At 38.8% G+C, this 25065-nt stretch overlaps 1 protein-coding gene across 1 annotated transcript in view; it reads right to left on the bottom strand.

Moving 5' to 3' along the window:
• Positions 1-17561, bottom strand: part of LOC129727472 (uncharacterized) — a 33508-nt gene extending 15947 nt beyond the window's left edge. The window contains exons 1-3 of the mRNA XM_055685339.1: positions 17405-17561; positions 2115-2313; positions 976-1181 (exon numbers count right to left, since the gene is read on the bottom strand). Of these exons, the coding sequence (XP_055541314.1) occupies positions 976-1181; positions 2115-2313; positions 17405-17474 (475 nt within the window). The 5' untranslated portion in view covers positions 17475-17561. The remainder of the gene's footprint in view (positions 1-975; positions 1182-2114; positions 2314-17404) is intronic.
• Between the last annotated feature and the right edge of the window lie 7504 nt (positions 17562-25065).

Here is a 25065-nt window from a genome sequence, read left to right as displayed (position 1 = left end):
AAAAACAATTAGACAGGTACGAACCACAGTCAATCACCCTATTGGTTGGTGACTGGTTTATTGTTTCATCACGTCACAGAGGAAAACCCAAAAACTACCCAAAATTTTGTCGAAGTGAGAGCCTTTTCTGGTTGGTCGATTTTATTTAGCGCACTGTTAAATTTCATTATTAGTCGGTACAGTTGGCCGTACTGCAAAAACTATCGATATTTCACGTTTATGCTGTTTCTGCCTACCAAGTGAATGAACTGCGTTTGGTTCAACAATTTTTCGGAACTTTTTCATACACCGGGCTGTGTGATATCTGTAAAAAATCAACAATCAGAATATTGATCATGTTTTTGAAATTACGAATGTACAAGTGCAGGTTCATTCCATGAAAAGCAAGAGGAATGCGAAATGAGTTGAAATAATGACTAACTCAAATAAATTCAAAATACATCTCAAAGTCGAATCGATATTCAATGAGAAACCATTATTAAATGAATTAATTATAGTTGAAATACAGAACTTGGAATATGAGAATTCACGTGGATGCGAACAGCCTTAAAAATCTCTTTCACTTGTGTCATCGCCAGTCTGCTGCCGTCTCTACCAACGGCAACATCTTGAAGTGTCCTACTGGCTGGACTATATTCTTCGAAATATCTAATATCCTATTTCTCCAGCTAGTTCAACCTCACATTTACTGCTCAAATAAAAAGAACAGAATATAGGCGATCCACAAGCAGTTTGGAATTAAATATTTGAAAGAGCTTTCAACTTAATTCTACTACAAAAAATCGAATACCACTTTCAATCGTACGCTACGTATTCTGATAAAGACTCATAACCATCTTCTTACTTGTGGTAGTTTATAAACCTAAATATCGTAACATTTATATTTTCAAAACCTAAGACTTGAAATCGGACATATTTTCAATATTTCAAATGTAGTAAGACGAATTTACGAAAATAAAAATTCAAAAGGTGTACCTTCTTTCATGTAACTTTCGTTATAAAAGTTTGGCATTTCCCATCCGTCTTCTTCGTCGTCATAGTAATGCGCGTAGGTACTGTGATGAGATGGAGCAATGCTCTCCGCATATGGCGTATGCGCTCCATAGTAGAAGTTTACCTGCGATCCAGTTTGGTCAGTTGCTGGTGACAATATTTTTTTAGGATCTCGCCGTTTGTTGGCTCTAAAATATAAAATAGAATATAGCGGTGTTTTGATCAATTGGTAATTCGGTTTTATGATAAAAAGTTTGGTCACGGGTTGCTTTGAAACACGTTTATTTTTTGTCTAGGTCAGTGTTACTAAGATATATTTCCTCGGCATCTACGGGTTACAGTGTCCAGTGTAATAAATTATACGATTTTTTTGTATATAAATACATACAAACAATTAAAAACAGGTTTTCGTGTTTATATACTAAAAATAATTTATGTAGGGCGTCGAACGTTTTCGACAGTGGTTTTCATTGGAAAGTTTATTCATAAGACTGCTGCAGAAAGCCTGTCGAATACATTACATTAAATATTTCAATTAATAACTGTTACACCGCAAAAACTGTACCCCGTGACCAAAATTGCCAACATAAAACCGAATAAAATTTAAATATATTTTTATACGTGTTTATTTTATATATATATATATATATATATATATATATATATATATATATATATATATATATATATATATATATATATATATATATATATATATATATATATATATATATATATATATATATATATATACATATATATATATATATGTATATAAATATATACACATATATATATATATATATATATATATATATATATATATATATATATATATATATATATATATATATATATATATATATATATATATATATATATACATATATATATATATGTATATAAATATATACACATATATATATATATATATATATATATATATATATATATATATATATATATAAATATATATATATATATATATATATATATATATATATATATATATATATATATATATATATATATATATATATATATATATATGTGTATGTGTGTGTATCTGTGCGTAGATGTGTGTTTGTGTGTATTTATTATGATTATTTCCTTTTGCTTACCGAGCACAAATCATCCATATCAAGAGTACAATCAAAATAATGAAAATTACTGTTGCTGCGATTCCACCTGCGATATAGGCAAACTCTGACCTTTCAGTACATTTAGTACCAGTAAAAGATCCTTTACACCTGCATGATGGCGATCCCTTGACATCTTTCACGCATTGACCAGCGTTTTCACAGAAGCCTTCGCACACATCTGTTCAATGATATAATGATATAATGATTCTTTTATTTTATTCGTGCCTATATTGTGTCTATATAATTATAAACCAAATATTCCCAGAACACTATTTTACTCTTGTTATATACCTAGGTTCGTTTGTTATTAATGTCACTGGCCGCATTACGATTTTGTTGGCAAAGTGACGTCATTCATTTTTTACTTTTTCCCGCCACAGAATCGTTAATAGCAGTTAAATAGGGTAAAAGACCTATTTCCGGGCTATTAAACGGCCGTCCTTAACATTTTCTTGAATTGTAGATCGGGAATAATGAAGAGACTTGAATGTTGCTCATTGTTTCGCTTTTGACGTGGGACTACGTCTTTTTTTCTACACTGGTATGCATTCTGTAAAATTGGAAATGAAACTGGCAAATGTTGTGTCAGATTTCAAACTATAATAACAGCATAACCACATGATGGATAATGTTGGATAGATAAAATGTTGAACAATTTTGTTTTATGCTAGTTATGATCATTTTAGCGGTAAAAATCAATGAAGAGTGTCAAGGACAAGTTTACGTGAACAGTGAACCAACCACATGCGAGTATCCCTAGCACAGATGACATGAATAGACACCAATCATTCCCTGTGATATTCTTGGAAGAAAACAAGTTGGTAAAAGCAACAGTACCGTTGAGTATATGTGCAGCAGAGCACCGCTACACAGTGGGGAATCGCTGGCCATCAGCCAAAAAAAATTTTCTCGTTAGCTGTTTCATAATATTTTTCCTTTATTGCTATAACATTCAAGTGTCTAAATCCAAATTTGGGCGTAATATCATGAAATCTGAATTTTTTATGACTTTTCAAAACTTGGCAAACTGACGTTTTTTGTCTTTTTTTTTTTGAAAAAAAGTACATTACTTTGAAATGCTCTGTAGCTTCGATGATAGCTTGGATTTTTTTTGACGTCAAAGAAAAAGTTGTTGTAAATATTGTGCAAAACAAACCCTTTTCATTAGATATTGTAAAATTTGGTCATAATAGGCCTGACACTATGAAAAATTATAAAAAAACATGATTTTTTGTAGAAAAGTAGCTTAAAAGTTTAGTTTCCGCAGTTTGCCACGGTTGTGACTACATTCAAATTTAGGTAAAAACGTAAGCTTTCAAATGCATACTATCCGCTGCTGCGCAAAACTGCGCAAATTGTCACTTTCGTGAAAAAAGCGATAGCAGTATTTTTTTATTTTTTTTTAGGTTGAAATTTCAACCAGGATTATTTTAATCATAGCCATGATACCCCATTAATGGAAATTTATGATATTGAACTCAATCCGTAAGAATAAAACAAAAATTTGGGCAAAAATTACAAAATTTATCAATTAAAAGTTATAAAATAAGTGTTAAATAAGAAAATAGTAAACAAATCTTTATGAAACTTTTAATTATGTCAAACTTTATCACTTTCTGCAAATTTAAAACAGTATTAAAAACATTCAGCCATTTCAATTTATGATCATGAAATTCGCTAAACTGATGGAAGTGTTAAATACTAGCAGCAAATTCATACCATCAAACTCCGGCTAACAATAGCCCGTTTGAAGATTGCTTTTGCTTCGCACTCGTATGCATACAAAAGTAAAGCACACATTCTATGAGAAAAAAAACAAAGAACAGTCATCGCCCTCCGCATCTTTTCGTATTCATTTAGAACGTTGTGTCATTCCAGTGTCTTGGTTTTCAAATTCATAAATTCGTTGAACTTTATTATGGAGCCTTCAACTACAGCGGCACCACTAAATTCAATGTCTAGTAAGATGTCAATTCATTGTGTTATACATGTATTTAAATGTCCTCTTTCAACCATAGAAACCGGATTAGGAAGATAACGTATATATGAAACAATGAAACATCGAAAATTACTAGAAGAAATGAAAATTGCAGCGAAAGACATTCTTCCTGCTGATAAGTATGATGAACTTCAAACTTTCTGGAAACAATTCAACACGAGATTTAAGCGATCACAGCGGAAGATGATGATGCTGACGATAATTTTTTCAATTTGTAATTAGTTTGTATTACTTATGTTGTTTTATTAAAAATATATATATATATATATTTAGGCAAAATTTGTTTAGTTCGAGGGGTCGTCCATAAATTACGTATTTTTTCAATGGGGCGGACGCCCGGTGGCACTACTTGTGGTCAAAGATCATATAATTCTATGAAAAAGGAAAAAAGTGACAAAAATATTAAAAATTGGATTTCGTGCTTTATGGACGGCCCTAAACAAAAAATTGATGCCAAATTCGTGTTCAGCGCCCCAAAATTATGAAAATACCAAGGTTTTGTCGCATTTATCGACACTTTTTTTGCTTGGCCAGCCTTTGTATGGAGTCGCCCCACTGTGCGCTAGTTTCCCGTCGTCTATCATTGCAGCGGGCACGACTTCTATTCGCGTGCAATCAAAACTGCAATGCTGCTACTGATGTTGATTAGAAGGTCATCTCATGAATATAATTACCATAAAAGCCATAAATTACTTAACAAGAAGATATTTTTTTTAACTTTGCAAATAAAATAGTAAGCTTATATTAGCTGTCTTCGTATTACAGTCAATGTAATCGTTGGAACATGAAACAAACTTGTGAAGCAAAAAACAAAAATGAATCTTTTCAAACTTTAACTTCATGGTAATTGTTGATTGTTGTTTTGCACAAAAAAACACTACAGGCACAACATCACCAAGTGTAAATGAAGTTCTTTCGAGTGTAATTAAATATATTTCTGAAGAAATGAAGGGGAGGCTGAGAATTAAAATACGTAAATCACTGAACAAACGAATTTATTGTGTCTGTAACTACAGTAATTACAGTGTTTAGTCCCACGTCACCATTTCATAAAACCACAGGGCTGTATACCTTGTAATATTTTAAATATCCTGGTGCTTTTGGGTACGTATAAAAAAGCAAAGCCTTGGTGCTACATTCCGATGCGGAACTTAACTGTTTGTTTTTTATACACAGACTTCGCAGCCGACGGTTTAGTGTACAGGACAATTGTGGGGCTAGCGCTACGATCCTACTGACAGTAACAGTCTCTCTCAAGCCGAGACTCAAACCTACGACGACTGGCTTGTTAGGCCAGCATCGTATCTTGAGACCATCTGGGAGATTACGTACGGGTACGTATTCAATGCTTTAAAATGCGAAAAATAGCTATGCAAACACGCGGGCAATTTCGCCCTAAAGATCATATTTTCAGCCCATATAGAATTCTATTTTCAGCGTACGTCGGATTGGTTATTCGCCTACATATGTGTGTCATTCTTTTTTCGTCAACACCGAACAGCTGACCACCTCTCAACGCGACGCAATGCTTTGTGATGATTCCGAGCTGTCAATATATATCGCAAATATGTCATATGGCGACTCTGCGTTGTGTATATGTATGATTGTTAATGATTCCTTACAATCGTGCTTGATCATTCCGCGTCGAACACTCGACAGAAACGGACGTGCAAAGTGGTCGTTCTATTACAATCCGGTCCGTGTGTACGAATAGCCAAACAAAATAGTGTATTATTCGCGCTAAAAGCCAACTAGATTGTGAGTTGTGTCGCTACGTTCTGTACCCGGCTCGTAACTTTGGCTGTATTGGTGCAAAATACCAGCTGCAGTTTTGATCTGTGCACAGTGAATAGATCTTTTTAATTCAAGGCCATCAGTTGACAGTCGAGTCGTGTCGCTGTGCTGAGTGATCTCACACCCGGCTCACTGCTGGTGGCTGTATTGGTGCTGCTGGCTGCTTTGGGTGCAGCTTCGAACGATCGGACAACCACTGCTGGAAGGAAGAAGTAAAGAGGTACGTGTTCTTGTCGGCGCTAGTGCGCTAGTGCGCTACATTTAGCGCGATGGATATAGATCCCTCGCCTCCCGTGCCACCATCCCCGAGCCCCCCTGACCCTGACCCTTCTGTTACCCCCTCCCCTGTTCATTCTCCAGTCCCCCCTCGCCCCAGGCTTTACCCGGACGGATCTCAACAGGGCAGCTATACTGTTTATTTTCGTCCAAAAGCAGGAGTGAATTCAAAGCGATTAAACATACTGCAAATTTTTAAAGACCTGACGACAACGGGTACAAGGCCGTGACCGAAATTTCCAAGGTCCGACCTAACAAGCTCTGTGTCGTGGTCAGTGATCTGGCACAGGCCAATGCTATCGCTTGCTCTGAGCTCTTCACACGCGAGTATCGCGTTTACATACCCGCACGAGACGTGGAGATCGACGGTGTCATAACCGATTCGAGTCTGTCTGTCGAGTGTATCCTAAAAAGCGCAACCGGTTGCTTTAAAAATACCGAAACACAGGCGAAGATTTTGGATTGTAAGCAATTGCGGTCCATGTCTCTCGTCGGCGGTAAAAAAGTTTACACTCCGTCAGACTCGTTTCGCGTTACGTTTGCCAGATCTGCACTCCCTAGCCACGTCTCGATCGACCGGGTTCGTCTGCCTGTGCGATTGTATGTACCCCGTGTTATGAATTGCACCAATTGCAAGCAGTTAGGCCACACAGCCGCCTACTGCTGCAATAAGGCACGATGTAGCAAGTGTGGGGAGACTCATGCGGAAGATCCTTGCAGTGCTGATGCTGAAAAATGTATTCACTGTGGGAAAAATCAGCATGAGCTCTCCACATGCCCGGTGTACATGCAGCGCAGAGATAAAATCAAGCGGTCACTTAAGGAGCGTTCAAAGCGTTCTTATGCTGAGATGCTGAAGAAGACCGTGACCACTTCTACCATAACATCGAACCCCTTTGATCTGTTGTCCTCTGATGAAACCGATTCTGACGATTCATCAGCGGGAACATCTTATGCCAATCCTGGGGAGTCTAGGAAGAGAAAAAATGTTTCTTCTCCTAAACTTCCCCGTAAAGGTCCTAAGATTTCCCAAAGTGTAATGAAAAGTACGAACAAACCAAACAGTGCTGCGGAAAAACCGAAGCAAACTCCTCCTGGGCTTGCAAATTTAAAGTCCCAGAAGGAGTTCCCAGCACTGCCAGGAACATCGAAAACCCCAGTTGTTCCTTTAGACATCCAGTTGATGAAACAAACTCTGGATTAGTGAAATTTTCTGACATTGTGGACTGGATTTTTGAAAATTTCAATGTACCCGATCCAATTAAAATTTTTCTTACAGCATTCCTCCCAACAGTTAGAACATTTTTGAAGCAGTTGACTGCCCAATGGCCCCTCCTTGCAGCGATTGTATCCTTCGATGCCTAATTCAACTGCGTATATGAAGGATTCTATCTCTGTCTTACAGTGGAATGGTAGAAGTATTTTACCAAAAATTGATTCGTTTAAAGTTTTGATAAATAAAAACAAATGCGATGCATTTTCCCTTTGTGAAACTTGGCTTACTTCAAATATTGATCTCAACTTCCATGATTTTAATATTATTCGCCTTGATCGAGACACCCCATATGGAGGAGTACTTTTAGGGATTAAAAAGTGCTATTCTTTCTATCGTATTAACCTCCCCTCGATTCCAGGCATCGAAGTTGTCGCATGTCAAATGACAATACAAGGTAAAGAGCTTTGTATTGCCTCAAAATATATTCCTCCCAGAGCACAGGTTGGGCAACGGCTGCTCTTTGATTTAATAGAACTTTTTCCCTCGCCACGTTTGATTTTGGGAGACTTCAACTCTCATGGTGTGGCTTGGGGCTCCCCTTACAATGATAACCGCTCCTCTTTAATCTATAACCTTTGCGATGACTTCGACATGACTATTTTGAACAACGGTGAAATGACACGTATCCCGAAACCTCTAGCGCGCCCAAGCGCTTTGGATCTATCCTTTGTTCGACGTCGCTACGGTTGGATTGTACATGGAAGGTAATCCTCGATCCTCACGGTAGCGACCATCCTATTCTTATTTCAATTACAAACGGGTCAACTCGCATGCGACCAATTGACATTCCGTATGACCTCACACGGAATGTCGATTGGAAGTTATACGAGGAAATGATTTCAAAAGCGGTCGAGTCGATTCAACATCATCCACCACTTGAAGAATACAACCTCCTCGCGGGCTTGATTCTCGACGCCGCGTTGCAAGCCCAAACGAAGAAATATCCCGGCGTAACGATCAAAGAACGGCCTCCCACTCCGTGGTGGGACCAAGAGTGCTCCGATGTCTACACGCAAAGATCCGACGCGTTTTTGGCCTTCCAGAAGGGAGGTATACCTGGCGAATATTTACGGTATTCGGAGCTTGATACCAAGCTTAAAAGCTTGGCTAAAGCAAAGAAACGCGGATATTGGCGTCGGTTCGTGAACCAGACGTCGAGGGAGACATCGATGAGCACTCTTTGGAACACAGCCCGAAGAATGCGGAATCGCATAACGGTCAAAAAAGCGAAGGAGTCTTCAAGTCGGTGGATATTTGATTTTGCCAGGAAAGTATGTCCGGACTCTGTTCCTGAGCAAAACATTGTTCGCGATGCGTCTCCGGGCCACGACGCGATAGAATCACCTTTTACGATGGCAGAATATTCAGTTGCCTTCCTGTCCTGTAACAATAACGCGCCTGGGTTAGATAGAATCAAATTCAACTTGTTGAAGAATCTACTCGGCAATGCCAAGAGGCGCTTGTTGAGCTTGTTCAATAAGTTCCTGGAGCAAAACATTGTACCGCAGGATTGGAGGCAAGTGAAGGTGATCGCCATCAAAAAACCAGGGAAACCAGCTTCTGATCACAACTCTTATAGGCCGATTGCAATGCTATCCTGTATCCGGAAATTGATGGAAAAAATGATACTCCGTCGTTTAGACCATTGGGTCGAATCAAATGGTCTACTATCAGATACTCAATTTGGCTTCCGCCGTGCCAAAGGGACGAATGATTGTCTTGCGTTGCTTTCAACAGATATTCAGCTGGCGCATGCTCGCAAAGAACAAATGGCGTCTGCGTTCTTGGACATTAAGGGGGCTTTTGATTCCGTTTCTATTGACATTCTTTCGGGTAAACTTCACCGACAAGGATTTTCTCTAATTTTGAACAATTTTTTGCACAATTTGTTGTCCGAAAAGCTTATGCATTTTACGCACGGCGATTTGGCAACTTTTCGCATTAGCTACATGGGTCTTTCCCAGGGCTCATGTTTAAGCCCCCTTCTTTACAACTTTTATGTAAATGACATCGACGAATGTCTGGCAAATTCATGCACGATAGAACTTGCAGACGACAGTGTAATCTCTGTTACAGGAGCCAAAGCTGCCGATTTGCAAGGACCATTGCAAGATACCTTGGACAATTTGTCTGCTTGGGCTTTACAGCTAGGTATCGAATTCTCTCCGGAGAAGACTGAGATAGTAGTTTTTTCTAGGAAGCATGAACCTGCTCAGCTTCAAACACAATTAATGGGTAAAACGATTTCTCAGGTTTTGGTACACAAATATCTTGGTGTCTGGTTCGACTCTAAAGGCACCTGTGGTTAGCACGTGAGGTATCTGATGAAAAAATGTCAACAAAAAATGAATTTTCTTCGTACAATAACCCGGCAATGGTGGGGAGCCCACCCAGGAGACCTTATAAGGCTTTACCAAACAACGATACTGTCTGTTATTGAGTACGGGTGTTTCTGCTTCCGCTCCGCAGCAAACACACATTTGATCAAACTGGAGCGAATACAATATCGTTGTTTGCGTATCGCCTTGGGTTGCATGCAATCGACCCATACGATGAGTTTGGAGATCTTAGCTGGAGTACTTCCATTGAAAACCCGCTTCTGGAGCCTGTCTTCTCGTATTCTAATCAAATATGAGGTCTTGAACCGTCCCGTGATTGAAAATTTAGAAAGGTTAATCAAACTCAATTCTCAAACCCGCTTTATGACATTGTATTTCAATCACATGTCCAAAAATATTAACCCTTCTTCGAATATTCCAAATCGTGTCGACTAATCAAATACTTCTGATTCTACTGTGATTTTCAATACATCCATGATAGAAGAAACTCGTGGAATCCCGGATCATTTACGCGTGCAGCAGATCCCTAAATTTTTTTCCAATAAATATCGAAACATCAACTGCGACAACATGTACTACACTGACGGATCACTTCTTGATGGGTCCACTGGCTTCGGTATCTTCAATAACAATTCAACCGTCTCCCATAAGTCGATAATCCTGCTTCTGTTTACGTCGCAGAATTAGCTGCAATTCAGTACACCCTAGGGATTATCGAAAAAATGCCCACGGACCATTATTTCATCTTTACGGACAGTCTCAGTTCCATCGAGGCTCTCCGATCGATGAAAGATGTTAAGCACTCTCCGTATTTCCTGGGGAAAATACGGGAACAGCTGAGTGCTTTATCCTAAAAATCTACTCAGATAAACTTAGCGTGCGCCCCTTCTCACTGCTCGATACCGGGTAATGAGAAAGCGGACTCTTTGGCTAAGGTGGGCGCAACAATCGGTGATATTTATAAAAGACCAATTGCCTTTAATGAATTTTTCGCATTTGTACGTCAGAATACGATCATCAGTTGGCAAAATTCTTGGACCAAGGGGGAACTGGGAAGGTGGTTACATTCCATAATCTCCAAGGTATCGACGAACCCGTGGTTCAAGGGGTTAGATGTAGGTCGGGATTTCATTTGCGTGATGTCCCGGCTTATGTCCGATCACTATAGATTTGACGCGCATCTCCGTCGTGTTGGGCTCGGGGAGAGTGGTATCTGTGCCTGTGGTGAAGGTTATCACGACATAGAGCACGTTGTTTGGTCATGCCCTGTACACCGTGACGCCAGGTCTAGATTAATAGCTTCCCTGCAGGCCGAAGGTAGGCAGCCGGCTGTTCCTGTTCGTGATGTCTTGGCGAGCCGTGACCTATCCTACATGTCCCTTATATACGTTTTCCTGAAATCCATCCACGCCCCAGTTTAGTCCTATCCCCTTCCGCCTACATCCAACCAAACGACAAGAACACGTTAAGACCCCGGATCCGGAAACAGCAATCAGACCCGCACGATACTCTCAAGGCCCGATGGAAACAACCCAATATGCCAGTCCGTAATATCTTGGCCCAGCAGCGGAACAAATTTAATATGCTGTTTACCTATGGCAATGAAAACCATCAAACACCAAACCTGTGCTTTTAATGCAAAATATTCTAGCTTTAAGTTAGATTTAGTTTCAGCTCGTAGTCGGCAGCGAGGAAAAAAAATTTGCTTTTAGTTATTAAGATACTTTAGAAAGTAAGCTACCAGATATAATTGGCGCCGTTAAACATTGAATTGTATTTGTGCCGTGTCAAATAAACTATAGATGAAGAACAAAAAAAAATCGTGCTTGATGCCGAAATTAGATTCACGGTTAAGGTGCTGGAAATTTGTTTTTATTCGTTAAATGTTCAGTAATATAATGTGAAATATAACTGATTTCTCTATAAATATTTATTAAAAATCTTATAGTTTCCATTATTCGGGGTTTTGTCATCGTATAATTAAGAAACCGAATCTCTTTGGATGGTTGATCTTTTTCGGTGAAATATACACACTGTGTTTGTTTTACATGACGTTTCGGCGTACTGTTATTCAGCCATCGTCAGATCTAAAATTTTATTTGAACATTAGTCACACAACACGTACTACACAAATTTTCATTTTTAACTTACATGACAAAATTACATTCTTCTCCCACAAGTGTGGTTTGCTTACTGACTTTTTGTTTAAATTTTCAAATTTATTACTTATATACTTCCCCTGTGTTGGTTACTTTTAATTTCTGTTACGGTATGCGATATTGCTCGGATCTTACTCACTAAACCATTGTAGGCTGAATCCATCCCCCCACATTCGCGTTGCATGTTAACCGATCTCTCGTCACCCATTTTTTCGGTGGGTGGATTTAAGTTTGTTCATTTCAATAACAAATTTTGTTACCAGCATCAGGCACGACTTACTATAGCACATGGATAAAAAAATAAGCATTTTGGTATGATATTTCTCTGAAATATCAAAAATAATAAAAGCTTCCAAAAACGTTCAATGATCCATTCTTGGCCACATATCAAAGCAATTCCATAGTTCATAATCCTGATATTGGCCATAGGTAAACAAAACCATGTTAACGTATAAATATAGATGCAAAACATAAAAAGTACGGAGTTTTTCAGGCTGTTATAAAATATCGCAGGAGATTCTTGAAAACACAAAACTGATTTTGGATAAGAAAGATTATATTACTACAGCACCGCTATTTGATATAATATATCCGTTCTCCATTTGTTCAAACTATTTACAAAACTGTAACTTCAGTTGAATTTACCGAAACTAACGCCTCGGAAATTTGTAAACAAAATAACATAATTATTTAAACTCAATGTTAGTGAAAAATATAGGCGAGTGCATCTAATTTCCCCGTTGAACTTATTCAATTACATGTTCTTCGAAGGAAGAAGGACTAATATCTCTCATTTATAACATACCATGGCCAAAACCGGTGATTTTACCCTACGCATTTTTTTGACGTCTTACCGCACTGTTTCGAGATACATTCTGCGGAAACTAGAACCAAAGTGTGACGTCGGAATGAAAGATTTCAAACGATAATACTATTGTAACCATATGATGCATCCCAATAGTCAGTATGTCGTTGGATTGATAAAATGATGGACAATTTTTTGATACTTTAGTTATCTTTATCACTTCATTGCTTAACAGTGAAAATTGAATGAAAGTTCCAAGGTCGAATTTTCACGAACAATATACCAATCATATGCGAGCACACCTAGCACAGACTTCATGAGTAAACACCAACTGCCTGCTGCGATATCATCTATATCAGCGGCAAAAAAAAAATTGACAGGATCTAGCTTTTTCGGAGAGTTCGTTTATCAGACAGTTTAACGATCTGCTGTTAGAATTTTATTAAAATTGATGTCTTGAAGGAAAACATGCTGGCACGGGTAACAGTACTGCACCGAGCCATGTATGAATAGAGCGCTTTTCACTCGTCATCTATCAGTGTATAAGAACTCGATACAAATTAATTTGTGTGCAGCCAAGCCAAGTGAATGCTATATAGTCGCTGTCGATGCACAGTGGGCGTGTTGGGCTAACGCGTACATTATTGTTACGTGAAATTTCCTGTCCTTATTCATTTTCTGTCATTTTGCATGATTTATGCGACAAACATAACATCTACGTGAAAAACACATGCATACTATGTTTTTATCACGTAGCATCTACTTCTACAACGTCAAACAGAATTAACTCTCCGTGCGAAAATACACAGAAATCGAAATGGTGAAGCTGTTGTTTGATTCAGTCTCTAAGCATAAAAAAGAATTTCTCGATGACTTGCCAATAAGTAAGCCTCATATAAACCATTAGAATCCAACATCGAGTCTTGGGCATGAAGATTTCATACAGATTCAGTGCAAATGACGAGAAATAACCTGAAAATAAACAGTTGCAGCTAACAGTAATTATAACCGGCGAATGTCGCAATACCATTTTGTCATTTTGTATGTCGTTTGATTCATTTACGAATTGGCGATTTTGCATGCCCGTGCGATTTATCAAGAGACATATTTGGATAATTTCTGAAAACTATTTCCAGTCTCTCAAGGATTTGGGATACCACAATTGAAAATTATATGTTGTATAAAAGGTAGTAGCTATTAGACAATCGAATGCTTTTCACTTTACCGGTAGTTGAATTCTACGTGAAACTCACAAAAAATGCATATGTCTACTGAATAAGATTCATAGGATAAATCATCTCACCAGTTCATGATGAACTCAAATGACAATCACGTGAAATCTACGTGAAAATGACATTGGAAAATATTCACATAATTTTTCCGGTAATTATAACGTGAAAAATATTTTGAGTGTAGGTATCGTGTCGCAACCTGAATGACAATCGAATTGTGTTTGAATTGTCTTCTTCTTCTTTTTGTTTTGTACAGAAGCAAAGATGCCGTACAAGCTGTGCGCCGGGGACAACAAAAGCATGTACGTGTCGGTAGAGGCAGATAGCAGGGTATATAAATTTGGTACATTGTACAGATAAAATTCGTTGTTTATCTTTGAACTCTGAGCTCTGATTTTCTCGGATTTATTTAAATAACTAAATATAAAATATTGAAAATACAATAGAAAACCAAAATGCACCATACAGATCTTAGTATAGGCAGTTCAGCGCGCAGTACTGATGATTATATTTTTCTAGCTAAACGAATTTAATTCAATACGATAATCCTAGTTGCATCCCGCGGTTGCGGTGTAGAGAAAAACCAAATTCATTTCATCTTGAGATTTTGTAGTTTTCAAATCAATATTTTTTTGCATCAGCATCTGCAAGAAAATAATACCTTCCATGATCTTACTTGTAATTGAACAACACTATGCAAACATTAATTGTTGAGGCTAATGTTGTTCAGGTTGGAGGCCCCTCCCTTTTCTGGAAGGGAGGGTCTCATACAAATGAAACACAAATTTCTGCACATCTCAAAAACTAACCAAGCAAATGGAACCAAATTTAGCATGTGGAGGTTATTAGGAGTAACAAATATAACCATAATGGTTTGACACCATTCCTTTTCTATAAGGGATGGGTCCCATACAAAAGAAACACGAATTTCGCACAGCTCGAGAACCAATCAACCAAATAGAACCAAATTTGGTATGTGAATGTTTTTAGAGGTAACAAATATGTCCATAATGGTTCGACTCCCCTCCCTCTTCTGTGTGAAAGGGGTTCCAAACAAATGAAACACAAATTTTTGCTTATCTCGAGAAAGAACCAAGTAAATGGAACCAAATTTGGCAGGTGAATGTTTTTAGGGGTAACAAATATATCCATAATGGTTTGACACCCCTCCCTCTTCTATAAGCGAGGGGTCCCCTACAAATGAAACTCAGTTTTCGCACAGCTCGCAAACAAATATAACCAAATTTGGCAAGTGAATGTTTTTACGTGTAACAAACATGTCTATAATGTTTCGGAACCCTTCCTTCTACTGGCATGTCTCCTAATACCATTTTAAAATCCAAGATGGCGACTTCCGGTTTCTGAAAAACAGCGGCAAATGACCAAATACCACCCAACATGGGTGTTTCCGGAATTGTTATGATGCACCGAAGCCATAAATCGAACTCAGACAACATGTTGAAATGTAAGATGGCAAATTCCGGTATCTGGAAAACAGCCGAAAATGACCAAATACCACCTAATATGAGCATTTCTTTAACCAGAATGACGCTCAGGGGTCAGAAATTGTCTCCAAATTTAGTTTTGAAATTCAAGATGGCGACTTTCAGTTTCCAAAAAACAGCGGCAAATGACCAAATACCACCCAATATGAGTATTTCCGGAATTGCTATGATGCACTGAAGCCACAAATCGAACTATCGACCTCAAACAACATTTTGAATTGTAAGATGGCGACTTCCGGTGTCTGGAAAACAGTCGAAAATAACCAAATACCACCCAAAATGAGTGTTTCTTTAACCAGAATGACGCTCAGAAGCCAAAAACTGTCTCCTAATGCCATTATGAAATCCAAGATGGCGACTTCCAGTTTCTGAAAAACAGCGGCAAATGACCAAATACCACCCATTATGAGTATTTCCGGAATTGCTATGACGCACTGAAGCCACAAATCGACCTCAGACAACATTTTAAATTGTAAGATGGCGACTTCCGGTGTCTGGAAAACAGCCAAAACTGACCAAATACAACCCAATATGAGCATTTCTTTAACCAGATTGACACACGGAGGCCAGAAATTTTACCTAAATGCCATTTTAAAATCCAAGATGTCGACTTCCGGTTTCCGAAAAACAGCGACAAATTACCAGATACCACCCAATATGCGTATTTTCGGAATTGTTATGATGCACTGAAGCCACGAATCGACCTATCAACCCCAGACAACATTTTGAGTTGTAAGATGGCGACTTCCGGTGTCTGGAAAACTGCCGAGAATGACCAAATACCACCCAATTCGAGTGTTTCTTTAACCAGATTGACGCTCAGAAGCCAGAAATTGTTTCCGAATGCCATTTTGAAATCCAAAATAGCGACTTCCGGTTTCTGAAAAACAGCGGCAAATGACCAAATACCACCCAATATGGGTATTTCCGGAATTGTTATGATGCACATATTTCCGGAAGATGTTATGATGCCACAAATCGACCTCAGACAACATTTTGAAATGTAGGATGGCGACTTCCGGTATCCGGAAAACAGCCTAAAATGACCGAATACCACCCAATATGAGTATCTCTGGAACCAGAATGATGCAAGGAGCTAAAAGATGACCTCAGACACCATTATGAATTGTAAGATGGCAATTTTCGGTTTCTACAAAACGGCCAAAAATGGCCGATTTCCATACAATATGAGTATCTTCGGAACCAGAATGATACACAGGAGCTAGAATCGACCACAGACACCATTTTGAATTCGAAGATGGTGACATCCGGTTTCTGAAAAACAGCCGAAAATAACCAAATAACACCCAATATGAGTGGTTCTTAAAACAGAATGACACTCAGGGGCCGGAAATTGTCTCCAAATGCCATTTTAGAATCCAAGATGGCGACTGACGGTTTCTGAAAAATAACCTGAAGTGACTAAATACCACCCAATATGTGTATTATCGGATCCAGAATGATGTAAGGAGCTAAAAATTGACCTCAGACACCAGTTTTGAATTGTAAAATGGCAACTTCTGGGAAACAGCCGAAAATAACCGAATACTACTACATATGCATATGTCCGCAATCGAAATGATGTAAAGAAGCCAAGCATTGACCCTGGACACCATTTTGAATTCGAAGATTTCAGTTTTCAGTTTCTAAAAAACAACGAAAATAACTGAAATGCACCCAATATATTTCCGGAATAAGGTGATGTACAGAAGCCAAAAGTCGAGAATGTTGTCATTCCGATAAATCAATCATTTCAAACGATATAAACAAATCACAAGGAATCAATGAATTTGAAATGTTTAAAATTATTAAATTAAACACTAAAATAGGCGGAACAAAGTTTGCCGGGTCAACTAGTAAATAATAAATCAAGATTTGTTTTACCTGTACACTGCATTCCAGTACCGTTATATCCAGCTTTGCATTCACATTTGAAATCAAAGGAATCAGGCATTAAAATACAAAAAGCGTTGGGATCGCAGTGGGGTTGGCCTTCTGATACATTTGCACATGGATTTGTACACTCGTCTTTGCTAGTCTGAAATGAAAAGTATCATCAATAACAATTATTTAATTGATATTCGAACATAAAGTATTTAATTGTTTTGGCCTTTGCTGCGAATGTGACATGGTTCGTATTAAGCCTTAATTTTTTAGTACATATGACAAACTAAGTGCCATTTTGCCTTTTTCCTAATTTTTGCAATGCAATTTTCAAACAAGATACAGTGGTGAAAATAATAGTATGACGTCTAAAACCATCCGTAACCGTCTGATTGATTGTAAATACCGCACGACTATTTCTCGCTATTTCTGGGGCGTCTAACATAATGTCGACTACCTGTTCTGGGTTGAATTTCCTTTGTTTTGTCACTTCATAGCATATTATTGAAATAGCTAGCTCCATTGTGGTTGAGACTCTTCAGATGAAGTTTAGCGAATTCCAGCATTTTTTGTTGCATAATCTTTCCCATGCCAAAGCAGTTTTTTGACGTAGGACTACGTTTTTGTTTTTTATACTAGATTACACTTTGTGAAAATGAAAATGAAACTGGCAAATGTTGCGTCAGATTTCAAACGGTTATAGCAAGCGAACGACTTAATGCATCTTAGTCATTTATATTTCGGTGGATAGATAAAATGTGTAACAATTTTTTGATATTATGTTCAACATTGTTGCTTAATGGTGGAAAAAGGTGAAAAGTTCCAAGGTCAAGCTTTCCCATACATTTCCCTTGTTCTTGGCTTGCTTCCCAAGCACAGATAACAATAACATGGATGAAATAAATTCCACTGGCTACATATTTTGACTCAACAAAGTGTTTTGGTTTGTTTGTCTTTGTCTAAGCTGCGTGGCCACGCCTTAATGGTAAAAATCTACGCTGAACTCGATACAAAAGACTGCGTGTGGAAAATTCAGCTTCAGCTTAGTTTGTTCCACAATAGCGAGTGCGGTGCAGCCGTTAAAGCTTTGCGACATTGAGAAACGAGAGCTGCATACGAGTCAACTTCCAGGCACCGCGGAGCATGTTACCTGTATTCTGCACACGGCAGCAATAATAAGCATTGTACGCTGCAGGATATTTTGCTGGCACAGCTGCTGGAGGGCACAGCGGAGAGCAAATTTTATACGCGGCCAACAAAATAATCGATGCTACCGGTGGTGGTGTGATTATCAGCATTCTGTAGCATACATTTCGAGCTGAAGATTATCGAATCGGTTCTTTTTAGAACTATAAATGCTTGAAGATAAGAGTTACGAGAATTTTCACAACTACTCCTAGTGTGAAATGTCCATCTATTTCTCAATAATCATTTTTACAATAACGACCAGGGCGCACCAAAAATAAACGGTAGTGTTGCCTATGAATAGTTTATCACAACAAGACATAACCCTCATTTCAAGAATTTTCACTGCTAAATTGAGTGATTTTCCGGTTTAATTGTATGTTTGTGCCCACTCGAACACCTTTATCAGTCAAACATAAGAAACGGAAACTAGTTAATCTAAGAACCAGAGTGATTTTCGCAGCGGGAAATCAAAAACTTTCTTTTGATGCTTATGAAAATCACTCAGTAGTATTGAAGATGTATTGGTTTGTTTCTCTTTCTTTCTATAAGCTACGTGGCCACGCCTTAATGGTAAAAATCGACGCTGAACTCGATACAAAAGATTGTGTGTGGAAAATTCAGCTTCAGTTTAGTTTGTTCCACAATAGCGAGTGCGGTGCAGCTGTTAAAGCTTTGCGACATTGAGAAACGAGAGCTGCATACGAGTCAACTTCCGGGCACCGCGGAGCATGTTACCTGTATTCTGCACACGGCAGCATTAATAACCATTGTACGCTGCAGGATATTTTGCTGGCACAGCTGCTGGAGGGCACAGCGGAGAGCAAATTTTATATGCGGCCAACAAAATAATCGATGCTACCGGTGGTGGTGTGATTATCAGCATTCTGTAGCATACATTTCGAGCTGAAGATTATCGAATCGGTTCTTTTTAGAACTATAAATGCTTGAAGATAAGAGTTACGAGAATTTTCACAATTACTCCTAGTGTGAAATGTCCATCTAATTCTCAATAATCATTTTTACAATAACGACCAGGGCGCACCAAAGATAAACGGTAGTGTTGCCTATGAATAGTTTATCACAACAAGACATAACCCTCATTTCAAGAATTTTCACTGCTAAATTGAGTGATTTTCCGGTTTAATTGTTCGTTTGTGTTCACTCGAACACCGTTATCAGTCAAACATAAGAAACGAAAATTAGTTAATCTAAGAACCAGAGTGATTTTCGCAGCGGGAAAGCAAAAACTTTCTTTTGATGCTTATGAAAATCACTCAGTAGTATTGAAGATGTATTGGTTTGTTTCTCTTTTTTTCTATAAGCTACGTGGCCACGCCTTAATGGTAAAAATCAACGCTGAACTCGATACAAAAAATTGCGTGTGGAAAATTCAGCTTCACTTTAATTTGTTCCACAATAGCGAGTGCGGTGCAGCTGTTAAAGCTTTGCGACATTGAGAAACGAGAGCTGCATACGAGTCAACTTCCAGGCACCGCGGAGCATGTTACCTGTATTCTGCACACGGCAGCAATAATAACCATTGTACGCTGCAGGATATTTTGCTGGCACAGCTGCTGGAGGGCACAGCGGAGAGCAAATTTTATACGCGGCCAACAAAATAATCGATGCTACCGGTGGTGGTGTGATTATCAGCATTCTGTAGCTACATTTCGAGCTGAAGATTATGAAATCGGTTCTTTTCAGAACTATAAGATGATGAAGATAAGAGTTATGAGAATTTTCACAACTACTACTAGTGTGAAATTTTTATCTATTTCTAAATAATCATTTTTACAATAACGACCAGGACGCACCAAATATAAACGGTAGTGTTACCTATGAATAGTTTATCACAACAAGATATAACCCTCATTTCAAGAATTTGCACTGCTAAATTGAGTGATTTTCCGGTTTAATTGTTTGTTTGTGTTCAGTCGAACACCGTTATCAGTCAAATGTTAGAAACGAAAATTAGTTAATCTAAGAACCAGAGTGATTTGCGCATCGGGAAAGCAAAACCTTTCTTTTGATGCTTACGAAAATCACTCAGTAGTATCGAAGGTGTTTTGGTTTGTTCCTCTTTCTCGAAGCTACGTAGCCACGCCTTAATTGCAAAAATCTGCTCTGAACTCGATACAAAAGACTGCGTGTAGAAAATTCAGCTTCAGTTTAGTTTGTTACACATAAGCGAGAGCAGTGCAGCTGTTAAAGGTACGCGACATTGAGAAACGAGAGCTGCATACGAGTCAACTCAAAATATTCATGGTGCGATTATCAGCGTTCTGTAGCACGAATTTTTAACTGAATATTATGGAATCGGTTCTGTTCAGAACTATAGATGCTTGAAGATAAGAGTTATGAGAATTTTCGCAACTACTACTAGTGTAAAATTTTCATGTATTCATGCATCGTTAGTTTTAAAATAACGACTATCAAAAATAAACGATAGTGTTACCTATGAACAGTTAAGCGCAGCATATAATAATATTTAGTTTAGCATATATTAAAAATTAGTCAAGCTGGCAATGTACGTTCATAATCAACTGACAGTGGTTTGGCTAACTTTAGATCTCATTTACATGCTTGATATTTTGAAGTAGAATACTTCTCTCAGGAAGTTCGGCTACATAGGGATGTGAAATGAAAATCTAAAACCGAAAAAAGTGAAAAATATGTCCAATTTCAAATGCTAATAAATCGGTTAGTTTTCGATGGATTTCCTTTGTTCTTGCAGCAATAGATTGGAAAATCGTCTAAGATTCTTCCCAATATAAGATAATTGTAATTTTATTATTCACTCTATTGTACTATTGAAAATAGTCAAGCCTTGTCAAAACGAAAAATTCGACCTCTGATTGGTCGTTATATGATTGCTTCCCAAGCACGGTCGACAGAATCATATACCTTGCAATTGAAAACATGCTATTTGGCCTATATAAGAGCCTGTTTCAGCCGAAGCCGCTCATAATTTTTTGGGAGTCAGTCATCATTGGAGTCACTGTCTCTTGAGCAGTTCGGGTGTGTATTTTCAAATCGGTTCATTAGTGTAGTATAGTATAGTATCATATCGCTCGTCCGTGTTTCGCGCAACTACATAACTACCACATATGGGTGGTAAACGCCGAAGAAGAAGTACAGCCAGCCCAAAGGTTGCCAACGTCACAGCCAGTACCCCTGACCAGGTGCAGCCAAAAAAGCAACGAAATGAAGAGGAGTTATCATCAATTGTATCGCAGAATCGCTACAGCGCCCTATCTGAAGAAAACACCGCTATTAACAATAGTGAACTGAATGGATTCGGAGAACTTCAAGACAATCTTCTCGTTACAACCAACATGAAACTACCGCCCTTGATGGTAAAGTCCATCGGATTGGAGGAGCTGAAAAGAGGTCTAGTAGCCAAGAAGATCAAAGCGGAGTTTAAACTTTGTCGAATCGGCATCAAGGTGGTCATACGTTCCAAAGATGAATATGAAAAAGCTAAAAAATATCTGAATCAACTCAACGCAGAATATTTTACACACGACCTGCCGTCAGAAAAACCGTTCAAAGCTGTTGTTCGAGGGCTGCCTGCCATGGATGCAGCTGAAATTAAAATGGACCTTGAGCTCCACTACAAACTACAACCATTAGCAGTATTCCCGATGGCCAGACACGATACTGCCAGTAGATATAGAGATTGCCTCTATCTGGTCCATTTCAAGAAGGGAACAATAACTTTGGGAGCGCTAAAAGCCATCAGAGTCATTCAGGATATCATCGTCACCTGGGAGGCCTACCGGGCAACGAGCAACGGAGTGACACAATGCATGCGGTGCCTGAATTTCGGACATGGCACCCGAAACTGCCGGCTCAAAGCAAGGTGCAATTTCTGCTCTCTCGGACACTCCTCGGATTCCTGTCCGATCGAAGGAGCAGTAGATTACAAGTGTGCCAACTGTAATGGACCCCATCGAGCTTCTAATCGAATTTGTAAAAAACGAGAAGAATATAAAAACATCCGGAAGCAAGCATCAACAAGCAATCAACCAGGGAGGAGAAGAGACCGATTTCCACCACCAGTTCCAGTATTCGACGAGAACAACTATCCAACATTTCAATCGAATTACCGAAACCAACAAATGCCAATAACACAGGCGGCATCGGCGATGCAACCACCACCGCAGCATGCAGAAGGGGCGGACCGGCGATCGAGAACAGAAAACCGCTCCCCTCCGGGTTTTCAACAGTTACCTCGTCAGTCTATACCTGATGAAAATCAATCAGCCGGTGTACCTCCGCTCAAGTACACACCAGCTGACTTACTACAGATCCTGAATGAAATGTGTGACAAATTACAACAGTGCTCTACGCGACTCGAACAAGTGCGTACACTTGGTGAATTCGTACTCAACTATGGTTATTAGTCCGATTAAATTGCTACTTTGGAATGCCCGTGGTATTAAGCGGAAGTCAGATGAACTACTGGATTTACTGGATCGCCGTAATATCGACTTTCTAGTGATAACAGAAACGCATCTAAAACCTGACACAAACTTTTCCCTGGCAGGATACACAATCGTAAGACTAGATCGAACACACTCGAGCGGGGGTGGTGTAGCGATTGCAGTGAAAAATAACATTAAGTTTAAAGTGCAACCCCATTATAAAACCACAGTAATTGTAGCCCTTGGACTAGTGTTGACAACAGATATTGGTGAATTAATATTAATTGCAGCCTATTGCCCTAGGCAGTGTTTCAACAGTAATGGTGACAGCGGAAGATTTAAGAACGACTTAGCCAAAATCACGCGATTCAAAAACAAGTTCATAGTGGCTGGTGACTTGAACGCTCGACACGAATTGTGGGGGAATTACAGAAGAAATAAAAATGGTGAGCTCCTGTCCGACGATTCACTACTTGGGTACTATACCATCAACGCCCCGATGAAACCAACCTTCTTTTCACCTGCTGGAAACCCCTCCACGATTGACATGTTCCTGACAAACATCGAACAACACATCAGCATCCCGGAAACGATAGCTGAACTAAGCTCCGACCACTACCCGGTCGCGCTCCAGTTCAACTGTACTTCAACAACCCGGCCGAAGAAAATGAGGAAGGACTATCACTCTGTCAACTGGGCAGAATTCCAGCGTAGGGCAGACCACCGTATTAACTTCGACATCCCTCTGGTAACCACTGCCGACATCGACCGGTCATTGGAGGATATGAAAGCAGCCATCATTGCAGCTGAAGACGAATGCACCCGCAAAATTCCTACTACTGTGAGTATTCTTCAAATCGACACTGAAACTAGACAATTAATACGTAGTAGAAATACTGCAAGAAGACAATTTCAAAGGTCAGGGGATTTGAACGCAAAATTTCTTGTAGACAGAATGACAGAGAAAGTCCGTGAAAGAATAAATAACTTAAAAAATCAAAAATTTCAAGATAACATCTACAAGCTAGACACCCGCTCCAAACCTTTTTGGAAAATTGCAAAAATTTTGAAAACAAAACCCCAACAAATTCCTCCTCTGAAAGATGGTGATACATTATTACTGTCCAATCTAGAAAAAACAGAAGCAATTGGTCAGCATTTCATAGCTTCACATAGACTGGGGTTCGAAATAACTAGCCCCATGGAGCAGGTAGTACAAGAAACTATAAACAGCTTACATAACAATCAATGTTATGTTCCTCCCAATAAGAAGATCACCATTGAAGAGACAAAACTAGTCATCAAAAACTGCAAAAACTTGAAAGCCCCAGGCTTTGATCAAATTTTCAATATCCTCCTGAAGAAATTAAGTGATCGCGCAATCACACACCTGGTCGATATTCTTAACAAATGCATGGACCTCCAATATTTTCCCTCGTCCTGGAAGTGTGCCAAAATAATCCCCATACGTAAACCAGGCAAAGACCCTACCGTACCATCAAGCTATCGCCCGATAAGCTTACTATCTACCATGAGTAAAAATTTTGAGAGATTGCTTCTGAATAGGCTACTCCAACACATAAACAATAATAGGATTATCCCAAAAGAACAGTTTGGATTCACGAAAGGGCACTCGACGTCACAACAACTTCTTCGTGTTACGAATTATATTAAACGTAACAAATCTGTTGCTAAATCGACCGTGATGGCACTTCTGGACATAGAGAAGGCGTTTGACAACGTCTGGCATGAAGGCATAATTTATAAGTTATACAGGTATAACTTCCCTATATATCTAATAAAAATCATTCAGAATTACCTGAAAGAAAGAAAATTCAGAGTCAACCTCGGTGACGTCAACTCGCAAAGTTTCATCATCCCTGCAGGAGTACCACAGGGCAGCATCATCGGTCCAGTATTATACAATATATACACCGCAGACATACCGCAACCACCTGAAAATTGCCATCTTTCCCTCTACGCGGATGATACGTGTATTATGGCAAAGGGAAGAAATACCAAAGCCACCACAAGGAGACTGCAAGA

This window comes from Wyeomyia smithii, chromosome 3, assembly GCF_029784165.1.
Source record: "Wyeomyia smithii strain HCP4-BCI-WySm-NY-G18 chromosome 3, ASM2978416v1, whole genome shotgun sequence".
Taxonomy (NCBI): domain Eukaryota; kingdom Metazoa; phylum Arthropoda; class Insecta; order Diptera; family Culicidae; genus Wyeomyia; species Wyeomyia smithii.
Note: the sequence above shows the minus strand (reverse complement) of the source record. Positions and strands in the feature narration are given on the sequence as shown.